The 11,770-nt window shown below is 30.0% G+C and overlaps 1 protein-coding gene across 2 annotated transcripts in view; it reads right to left on the bottom strand.

The window, feature by feature from the left end:
- LOC123016061 (laccase-1) overlaps positions 1–11,770 on the bottom strand; it is a 34,159-nt gene that overhangs the window by 7,023 nt on the left and 15,366 nt on the right. Inside the window, exons 2-6 of one of the 2 annotated variants that reach the window (XM_044416262.1) lie at positions 7,888–8,188; positions 5,785–6,069; positions 3,176–3,654; positions 1,013–1,197; positions 574–769 (exon numbers count right to left, since the gene is read on the bottom strand). In XM_044416262.1, the coding sequence (XP_044272197.1) occupies positions 574–769; positions 1,013–1,197; positions 3,176–3,654; positions 5,785–6,069; positions 7,888–8,188 (1,446 nt within the window). The remainder of the gene's footprint in view (positions 1–573; positions 770–1,012; positions 1,198–3,175; positions 3,655–5,784; positions 6,070–7,887; positions 8,189–11,770) is intronic. The other variant, XM_044416263.1, reaches the window with a different exon arrangement.

Here is an 11,770-nt window from a genome sequence, read left to right on the forward strand (position 1 = left end):
TGAAATTACTGGAATTATTTGTGATTACTGGATTTTTTTTGGAAATTGAAAATTTTTTTGAAAATTACGTTGAAATTCTTTGAAATATCGGAATTAATTTAGAATGACGAATTATTTTAGAATAATGAAAATTTAGTTGAATAATTACGGAAGTTAAGTTGAAATTGAATTGGAATTACAGGAATTAATTTGGAATTATAGGAATTTATCTGAAAACAATGGAATTACGATGGATTATCGGAATTACTGGAATTTCCGTTTTTTTTAATTACTGGTATTTCGGTGGAATTTTTTTGTATTTTTTTTTTCTTCTTGGAATATTATTTTAGCGGTTATCTGATCTAATATTTTAGAAAATTTTAGGGCGAGACATATTTTGATCTAAGCTTATTTTTGAGCTTGAATTTTGAAATTGAGATTATATTTTAAGCATCACAAAATTTAAATAATATTTTTTAAATGTAATATTTCTGTGTTTCGTCAAAATTTGCAATAAAATCAAATTGAACGGTGTTAGCTTCAGTGTCCCAACTGTACGAGTATATTTCGTTAAACCGATTATTTTACACCTACCTAAGTGTCTGTTGTATGTATTGGGGGCGAAAAGATCTTCAGGTGTGTAGATATGGAATCGGAAGGGTAAGAAAATTTTAACGTCGGGTTTTTCCCGCAGAATACCCTTATCAATGTCGAGGGAATTCTTTAACTGGCTTACACAGATGGCGTCTTCTCGAACTTCATTACATCTTGCATCCAAGGGATTTAATACCTGTAGGGAGTTGCTTTTTACATCTATTTACACTGTACAATTTAGCTCCTCTCTGTTTTACATCTGTTCTGTACAAATCTTTTACCTATTCTAGTCCCACCACCAGCTTTAAACATCAGCTTCTTGTATCTGAAGCCCCAAATTTTACAAACTTAAAATACAGCAAAAGTAATATGTACAGAAGCGTGTTTTGTTGTTTCTATGACTTGTGGATTTGGGTTTGTTTGATAAAATTTTACTCACCACTCCTTGAGGAATACCGTAGTCGTAAGTGGGTGGCGCTTGACTGGGTTGGTATGGTCCTTTCGCGTACCTCAGAATACCCAATTGTTGTACTCTTCTTATTCCACACTCCCCTAAACCTCTAAGCTGAATCCAGTATGCGCCCGGTTGTTGGTCAGCGTTGATTACAAAATCGTATCTTTCACCTGTTTTGTGAAAATTTTGTTAATTGCACTAAAAAACTATTTGTGCAACAAATAGAGTGACGAATGACCTGGTTAATTTTTAACGCACGATTTATGCAAGAATGTCTTTTAAATTTTGTTGGGAATTAGCCGAAAGAGAACGTGACAACTACCTCTTTGCTATTATATTAATATTCATGACTGTATGTAATTTGTGAGCCTGAATGTGTGTACATTTGCATGCTGACCGCATTCTAATTGCTGGTTATGTCGAATGTTGAGCAAATACAACCGATGGCTGAGATATTTTTGCGTCTCCCACCATCACGCTTCACTTTCATTCCGGTATGTGTCATTGTTTAAATTATTCACACTGTTTTTGCATAAAGGGTGGCTGTGATCTGTTGGACAATATGCCGAAATATGTCATTACATCCCTTGGTCGGGAAGTAATTTATGGAGGATTGTCAAGGTTATGAGTCCATCAAATGTCAAAAACGCAATTTTTTTGCTTAACAACCAGTGTTGCCAGATCAAGAAGATCATAAAATTCACCAGATTCGAGTTGAAAAATTTGCCAAATTTTTAGCAGATTAGGATTTGTATGGCTATATCTCACAAAAAACGTAGTTTTCAGCTTAAAAATTCCTCTTAAACTCTTGAAAAAAGCAAAAAGCATTTCGGCTTAATTCTGTGATTTTTCGGCTTGTTTCCAACAAAATTTTGCGAAATAATTGCGTTTCTAGCTGAAAAACGTGCTAAAATGCAAAAATAATGTCATTCTAGACTTGATTTCTTATTTTTTAAATGTGTTTTAGCGAAATCTCTGAAAAACCTGAGATTTTGGTACCAAAACGCGCTTAAAATCTTTTTCGTAAAATTTTGTAGTTTCTCAGCTTATTTTTCTCAAAAACCTATTAAATCAAATGAAACAAATAAAATAACATCAGTATCAATTGTTTTTGTGCTTTTTAACCGTGTTTGGACAAGTTTTTGCAAAATAAATGAGTCTCTGGTTCAAAAACGAAGTAAGTCGAGCGGAACAAGCAAAAATAATATCAATTTTGATTTAATTTTGTATTTTTTTTGTCTGCTTCAACAAAATTTTTAGAATTTCCTTTGTTTTTATCTCAAAAACGTGCTTAAACACTTGGAAAACGCAAAAATAACGTCGTTTTTTGGTCGAATTTGTTGAATTCTTGGATTGTTTTTAACGAAATTTTCCGAAATAATTGTGTTTCTAGCTGAAAAAGTTTTCGAAAAAGACAAAAGTAAATTGTCATTTTTATCCTTGTCTTGTAAATAAACAAACAGAAGTATTTTTAACCAATTTGGTGGTTTTTCGGCTTTTTTGAGCAAAAATTCGACGAAATAATCAAGTTTCTGATTGAAAACGTGGGCAATGCTTGAAAAACAGTTTTTTTCATTTTCAAAAAATCACCAGATATTAGAATTTTTCCAAAAGTTTTTACCAAATCACCCGACTAACATAAAAATCACCAGATCTGGTGAAACTTTACTAAACTTGACAACACTGATAACAACTACGTCAATGATAGTAAAATACATATATAAAGTATATTTCATTTAATAAACAATTGTCCAGATGTTGTTATGTTGGTAAAATTTACTCGTTAACAGCTAATGGTGAATTTCAAATTTACGATTATCAGCACTGCATACAAATACCATTGTCATTTTTCTCATCATTTCTCATGGTATTAATTAAAAGCTTTAATTTTGATATGACTTCAACCACACAAGTACTGCATAACCTCACTAAATTGTATACAGTATGGTCTTTGATAAAATTTTGACATTGACAATTGTTTATTGAAAGAAACAGACTTTAGTTTTCGGGGTAGGTAATGACATATTTCCCACTTGGGTTGTAATATACTATACTCTTATTACCGATATTTTTTGAGCAAGGCCTTATTTTATATCTTAAATTAACTTAATGCAATTTAAAGTTGTAAATGTTGCAAATTTTGTTCACCTGAAAACGAGATGATTGTGTTAACTTTCACGGGATGCACTGGTTCTCCATCGGTGGCAATGAGGATCAAGTCGTGTCCTTGAATCGTCAACTGAGCAGGACATACTGAAGCGAATGAGTTGATCATCCTAAATCTGTATCTGCGTCCTGGTGTTATGGTAAAAACTTCAAGGGGAGTGTTTGTCATGAAGCCGGTGTTGGGATCTCTAAACTGTCCTTTCCCGTTGATGAGTAAACTCTCAGGATCTTGACCAGTGTTGACAGCCAGTCTTCCGGGGAATCTTTCAGTAGCGTCTTCGTGCATCCAGTCACTTAAAAGCATGACGTGTGTGGTCAAATCGTAATCGTATAAATGACTGTTTGGGTCTTTGGCTGGTGGTTGACGGATTACAACGCTGCCGTAGAGACCGTCCATTTTTTGCAAACCAGTGTGAGCGTGCCAGAAGTGAGTGCCTGCATTTCCAGCTATCCATTGGTACCTGAAACGAATTATGAATTAATTTATTGCGAATTAATCAAGTGAAACAGCGGGTTGTAATACTTCCTGTGTGTGAAGTTGTTACAACTGCTTATTAAAGTAACCATGGGCTGGTGTATTGCATTTGCATTTGCCTAAAGCATCTTTGGCAAGAACTGATATTTTATATTTGTAAAGTTGCTATGGAAAGTGTTCCTTCATATTGAAAAAAATGCTATAAATTTATAAATAACTGATTTGATTTCATAATTTTTTACTTAATGTAAAAATTTGAAAAAATATGGTTCTCCCGGATATAATTTTGCAATATATTGTCTTTTTTATCAAAATCTTTAAAATATTGTGAATTTCTTATACTAAAACATTTAAATTTATATAAAATAACAAAATTTCGATCCCATTTTGTAATTTTACACTCAGTTTAGATGAAATCTTTTAAATTCAGTGAGTTTTTTGACTTTTTTAAGCCTAATTTTGTGGTTTTCTCCTTTTTTAGTCAAAATTGGTGCATTTTGTAAGTTTTTGAGTAAAAAACGCTTTGGATTTATAAAAACAAAGGAAATAACGCATTTTTAAGCCAAATTTTGCAATTTGCCTTGCTTTAAGTTTTAAGAAAGTTTCTAAAAATTTATGAGATTCTAGATGAAAAACACTTTGAAAGAAATAACAATTTTCTGATCAAGTTTAGCAATTTTTTACTTTGTTTTGATGAAATCTCCCAATTTTTGTAAGCTTTTCAGTGTAAGCCGTTCCGGATTTATAGTAACAAGCCTATAACATTTTTAGATTTAATTTTGCAATTTTTGGTCTTGTTTTGGCCAAATCTTTAGAATGTTGTGAATTTGTCATAGAAAAACACTTACATGTATATAAAATAACAAAATTTTGATCACATTTTGCAATTTTATCTCTGTTTTTTAAATTCAGTGAGTTTTCCGGAAGAAAATTAACGTTTTTGATTTATAAAAATCGGAGAAAATGTCGCTTTTCTAAGCCTAATTTTGTAATTTTCTACCAAAATTGGTACGTTTTGTAAGTTTTTGAGTAAAAAAACGCTTTAAATTTATAAAATCAAAAGGAAATAAGGCATTTTTTAGCCAAATTTTGCAATTTTATGAAGTTTGAAAAATTTTTTGAATCTCTCATTGAAAAACACTACAGTGAAAAATTTACAGGAAATAACAATTTTCTGATTAAATTTTGCAATTTTTTACTTTGTTTTGATGGAATCTTCTAAATTTTATAAGTTTTTTAGTGTAAACCGCTCTGAATTTATAATTACAAGCCTACAAAATTTTTAGATCTAATTTTGCAATCTTTGTTTTTGTTTAAAATAACACATTTTTTATATAACTTTAGTAAAATCATTCTAATTAATTACGTTTCTGCTGTGTTTAGGTAAATTTTCTAGAGAATTTTGTAAATTTTGGCAAATCCCAAATTTTTGTAAGTTTGTTGTTAAAAACCTTTTAAATTTATAGGAGCAGCAGGAAATATATATGTGGAACACCTAATAATGATATTAGAACAAATTCTTAAACCTTGCTGATTCTCAAGCGACAAAAAAACCATAAGGAGAAATTAGTAAATTTTTGTGTCAAGAACGTCATTCTTTCATTTTTAATTTCTATAACTAGAATGATGAGAAATCTGCAAGGAGTAATTTGCGTTCCATTAATTTATTAAAATTGTAACTGAAGAATACAAAGTAGGATATGTTCATGACAATAAAATTATGTCTTTGCATGTCAACCGTTTTTTAATTCTTTTACTACGGTACCTTTTGAGGTTAATTTGAAGAAACTTGTAATTTTCTCTTTTCATTGTGATTGGATAACGCACAATTTTCCACATTTTAGTAAGAAGTCGCACTATGTATTGACATTTTAGCTAGAAATCCATTCGAGCTAATTGAGGGTTATTAAAAAAGATGTGTCGACTGACATTTAAGACGGAAATTGCAGTAGTGATAGTTGCTTTTTTGAGCAAAATTTACATGCAATAATTCAAAATATGTATCCTTGGCTTTATTTTGATAAATTAATATCATTAATAAAATTCTTGATGTTTGCAAAACCCAGCGGATGCCCCCTTCTAATCTTAGTAAATTGGATAAAGTGTGGGTGGTTACCTGAAGGTGTTGCCTTGTTGAATAGGACATTGGGTTACAAAAGGTACTCCATCGTAGTACTGACTTCCTCTTTGCCAAACTCCGTGCCAATGGAGGGTCACTTCATTACCTTCTATGTGATTTTCCACATCGACTACCACCTTATCACCTTCGCAAACTTGGATGCTGGGGCCTGGGATCATACGATTTGCCGTCAGAATTCCTCTTTCGACACCATCGGCTAAGACACATTGGCAGTGCGACCACACCGTGTTGGTAGCGTTTGGTGTACACACTTGGCAGGCCCTGAAATATTGGTATTCATTATAGCCGAAATAAATTATCAATGCTCATTGTGTACAAGTAATTCGAAGTCATTATTTTCGTGTTTGACACGTGTAAATGCTGGTATGACTAGCGTTTCTAATTTGCAGTTTAACAAATTGAAATTTAACGCCACCCTCTTTCTTTATTTTGGAAATGTTTGAAATATAAAATTTTTAAGAAATTTAGGGGACAAAAACACAAAAAGAGGAACAAATTAGATTCCGTTAACAATCCTTAAATTTGTTTAGAAAGTGTGAAAGATAAAAATTTTGGCAAAACTTTGCCATAATTCAGAAAAAATGACAAAAATTAAGAGAAAAAAATTGTTGTTATATTTTGTTCTTAATTGTTAAGTTTACACAAATTTTGAACACATACACATTAATTAAATGAACACGATGTGGTTATTTTTTTACTTCACTAATTAAAAATTTATCAAAAAAATTATTTAAAAATTACTTTTCGGCAAATTTTTCTATTTTCTATATCTTTTTCCAATTATCAATTTTTGTAGTAGGTACACAGTGTTGTACCTAATCTTTTTTTTTCTTTCTATACCTTTTTATTAATTTATTTATTGTTACATTTATGTTTAAACTAGTAAAATATTCATCAGTTTTACCTTAGTTTTAAACATTGTTTTATTTAGATTTCGCAGTAACTCCTTTTTTTCTTTATTCTTTTCTATTTTTGTTCTCTGTATTAAAATTCAGATGTACACTGTTAAATTCTTGCGTTATTTTTACTCCAATGTTCATCATAATTCTTTAAAAAACAGGCGCTTACTTACAATTCTGTTAAAAAAATTTCAAAGGTAAAATATACCTAAGTTAAAACGACATAATAACTACATAAAGATAGTTAATGAAGATTAGATACTAAAGATAGAACAAAAGAAAGAACTACAGAAACACGCGAAAGATAAAAAGAAATATCAGAGTAAAAACAAAAAACGGATAGGGAATAAAAAAATGTGGAAATGATTTAACATATGGATAAATTAACAGAATTAAAATTTCTTCAAAAATTTTGTCAAATTTTACTATTACATATTTATCTTCTCTTTTCTTTTTCATTTTCGCCTTATGAAATTTTTGTGAGCTAAGTTTTTTTATTCTAAATTTTTGCTTATTAGGAGTATTTTCTTTTTGTGTTTTTTTTTCTCAGCAATGTGTTTTTTATTTATATCTATATATTTTTTTAATTCTTTATTGTTAAATTTATGTTTGAACTATAGTAAAATAATCAAACAGTCATCAGTCTTAGTTTAGTTTTCAAAAACATTGCTTTATTCACATTTTGCAGATATTTGTTTTTGTTTTTTGTATGAGAATTTAGATATTTAGTATTAAATACATACGCTTATTTTTACCTCATATAATTTTTCAGAACAGTGAGACCAAAATAAAAGAAGATAAAGACAAAATCAACTAGAACGGTTCAAGTAAAAAAAAGATAGTAGAAAAGGTTAAAAAAGAGAGAAAAAAAGGGTTATAGACACAAAGAATAGAAATAACAGAAAGTGAAAATAGAACAGGAGAGGAAAAGAAAAACAGAGACAGAATACAAAAGTAGAATAAAAGAAAGAAAAAGTTGGAGAAAGAAACAGGAAAAAATGGATTTTGAAGATACATACATACAAAATTTGTTGAAACTTTTAACTAATTTTTTTCTTTTTTGTTTTATTTAGTTCTTTTAAATATCAATTTGACTTTAATCTTATCTTTTATTTCGTGTATTATTAACAAGCTTTTGACTTAAAAAAAGTGTTTTGACGTGTGCAAAATGGAAACTTACGCGCCCAGCACGGTGTACAATTCGAGGGTGAAATGGTAGTAGCAAATTCTTGGGGGTTCCCCCTCTCGACATGCTCTAGCACATTCGTCAGGAGAAGACAGCGAGGGATTCTTCAATAATTCGGCAGTTGCTGAACTTCGAAAATCTAAGTGTTTCCATGATTTTCTGCCACCCCCAGAACTAAATCTTGAGCCTCCCAATGTGGGGTGGGTTTGGATTACAGCGTGCTCAGATTGGAAAAAATCTGTGTTGCCGAAATCATTCCAAGACGCAGCAGCTGCAGACTGGTCTATTGGTCCCACTGGAAAAGAAAGAAAAAAGTTTAAGTATAAAACGGTTTCACTTGTGATTAATACTCGCACTTTAAAAATGTAACCATGAGTTATTTGGAGTAGAACGCAGCTATTCTCACGCTTAACGTTTACTTTCATAACTAATTGCTTTCCGATAAGGTTACTTTTACTACCTTACTTACTATGTGAGTTATAAATGTGTAATTACAATGGGGGAATTGTTATGACGGCGGCTTTTCAACACACACCTGTGAAAGAATGGGCAAGGTTTTTGTCAGCAATGATGTAATATTACCACCAGTTTAAAGTAAAATGGAAAATATTCATCAAAAGATGGTGGTGAAAAAGCTCAATTTTTTGTTATGTACTAATAAAATGTACTTAATTAATAGAGAAAGAAAAATGCAGTTGTGCGACTCATGTTTTTCACTTTTTCCAGATTGGGAACATAATTTGTGTTGGGAACGGAATTTAAAGAACAAATTAAACACATCAAGAGACATGAAAATTGAAATAAATTTTATTAGTCTGATTTGCACTCTATTATTGTGTGATCATCTCATGTCCAAATTGCTGCAAAAGTTACCAAATAAAGGCAGCTTCTTACCGATATTTAGAAAAATGGATATATTGTAAATAGGTTATGCGACAAGTTTGTGTTTTTATTATTTAATTACATACCTTAAAAGTGCATTTACATAACATTTAACATATTGTGCGTACTATATATCTAATTAATAGAAATTTTGTTTAATATGGAATGATTAAATAACCTTTGGGTTGCTACATGAATTCTTGGTAATTAAGCCTCACAACGAAAAAATTCTAAATTCATTTTATGAAATTTAATTAGAGCTTGTTATAATGAAACTTTGTTATTGATTTCCAAAGGTTTGAGATATAGTAAATATAAAAATTTTGTTTGTTCGGATGTGTTAAAATTTAAAAGGATAACACTTATCTAATACACAAGATTTTTATCAGTTTTGTTTAGTTATTTTTAATTATTATTATTATATTTAATTTACTTAGTTGTTTGTATTGCATGATTCATGCAATGCATATAATAAGAAGCTTAAACTAGGTACTTATTTTCTAGAAAATCTAATTTATGAATATCAAATTTCGACAAAAATATAACTGATTTTGGAAAATTTTTGTTTTGGTGTTTGAGTTTTACACTTAATTTTTTTGTACAAAGCTTCTCATTTTACAATGATCTAAACAGAATTGTTATAAACAATTAAATAAAAGAAGCACAGGAGTCAAAACCCTAACGAAATCTTGATAAAAAGATACTTCTTGACAACGATTACATTAAATTTTTATAATAGTTTTCTAGTCAGAAATTTAGAAATTCTCTTCTTCCTACTTTATGTATTATTTTTTAGGCCTTTTATGGATAACAATATTTTTTTTCATAAGTTTTTTTTCAAATAGCCCTATTACTACTTCTAACAGAATTTTTCAATGCATCTATAAATTAAAATTGTAAAATGTGTCTATTTTTTATATGGAAAACCTGCAATTTTGTACAATTTTTAATTCTAAACTTACTGTAAGTGATATTTACAACAACTTAAAAGAAAATATATGGGCGTAAAATAATCGGTAAATGTGTTTTAAACTTCAGTTTTTCTACCAAAGATAGTTTAATTTTTCGCACCTAAAAAAAAATCGGTGTCTTCGGGCAATTAGTTGCCAAAGTTTAAAACCTTGCAACTATAAAAAACTAAATGGTAGTTTTTCATTTCCTCAGTTCCAATTCCTAACATTCCTACCTCCGAGTCAACAAATTAAATCGCTTTTTTGATGTCCCAATTAAATCCACATTGAGACTATCAGTGTTACACAAGATAATAAATAAACTTTGAATAACTTTATCAGGTCTAGAACAGTGAAAGCGTTCTGATATGGAATTCAAGTATTATACGTACTAAAATACTCTAGTGCCATAATTAATATTGCAAGGAACGCGAATTTGTGTAAAAAATGAACGCGTGATTTAAGCTAGAAAGCGTTTGCGTGTTGCAATATAGAGCGATACATATTTTAATTTGATTAAACTGTATTTCAAGGTGTATTACGTAAAACAGTGAAATATTTACAAAAATCTATTGTAATATCATCAATTTTGCGAATTCTTGTTGAACATGAACTCGAATTCGTTATGCAATTTCATGTTTCATAGATCATTTTCAAGTTTGCAATTACATCTAATTTACTGCAATGGCCAAATTTGTTTAAACTTTTGTCGCACTTTCTTTCTTGCAACATCAGCAGGAAGACAATAATTGTTACGGCTACAAATCAAATGCTTGATTGGTTCAACGATAAATTTTTAAATTTATTGTAAGGATCGGATCTGCAGATATAATTTAACATTAACGATAACAATCGTTCTTCTGAGACAAATGTTTTACATAACCATTTCGCAATATTTATTTATGCAAAAACAGCAAAGTGTGAAAGGGGTGCCTTTAGTTTTCTGCTTTTACTGGAGTGAAGGTAAGTGCTTGAGTAATATTTTAACCGTGAAGGCGTCAATTACTTAAAAAACTCAAACGACCGCAACAATTTTTTGGTGTTGCACAAGAAAAATATACAGTGCAACCGAACAGTCAATTAAATAAAGAATTTCGTTGTGCTATCTCGGCCGTAAAATATGCCCACACCGCCGTCCAGACTATCTATTATTTACTTACGAAATTAATTACTCGAATTTTAGAATTACGACGCATAATATAATACGTCAACGTTATATAACGTAATTAAAATGGAATCACTGAGCAAAACCTCCATTATTTTAAATAATTAAGCAATCATTCGTAATTAATTGGGGCAGAAACTGAAAATTTGGTCAGTTGTGCTGTTGCCGAAATTTAATTTCACAGATGATGTGTCTCGCATCAAACTTCAGGAAATAAACGGTAGTTTATGTGGAACGATGGATTTTTGGCAAAAACTCGCCGAACTTCTTTTCCTACTTTCTAAATTTTGTGCTTTTCTAAACTAGCTTGCAATTTTCGCAATTATTAGGTAAAATACCTGCACATAAATTTAACGACCGAAATTAACGACTTTATTTTTACGAGTTTTCCGATTTTTACAATTAAAATTTTAAGTTAACTATTAAGTTGGCAGAAGATAATAACTTCTAGAAGCTCTTAACATTGTAAATTCTATTAATATGTGATACTATTTTTATCAAAAGTATCAGTTTTGTAAGAATTTAGTAAGATTAAATTCTCAAAGTACTTAATAGCTTTTGTGATTAGAAGATTAGATTAGAAGGTGATTCAAAAAGTAAAATACTTGAAAAACATTGACACAACACAAACCATTTCAAAAATTTCTGAGACTATTTTTTTTCTCATATAGAATGTTTCAAAGCTCACGGTAAAAATTCTATCTTGACATTTATTTTTAACATTTGATCTTTTTTATGTCTATTTATTGTTACCGATGGCCTTATATATTGTTTTTCATTAATATTCTATAAAAGTAAAACAATTTTGCCAATAAAAACCATAAATAACGTTAAACATAGTTACAATATTCAGAGTACAGTTTCTTTGTTTCCTCTTCTA

Source organism: Tribolium madens, unplaced genomic scaffold, assembly GCF_015345945.1.
Source record: "Tribolium madens isolate multiple individuals breed KSU strain unplaced genomic scaffold, Tmad_KSU_1.1 Scaffold_19;HRSCAF=116;Tcas5.2_LG9, whole genome shotgun sequence".
NCBI lineage: Eukaryota > Metazoa > Arthropoda > Insecta > Coleoptera > Tenebrionidae > Tribolium > Tribolium madens.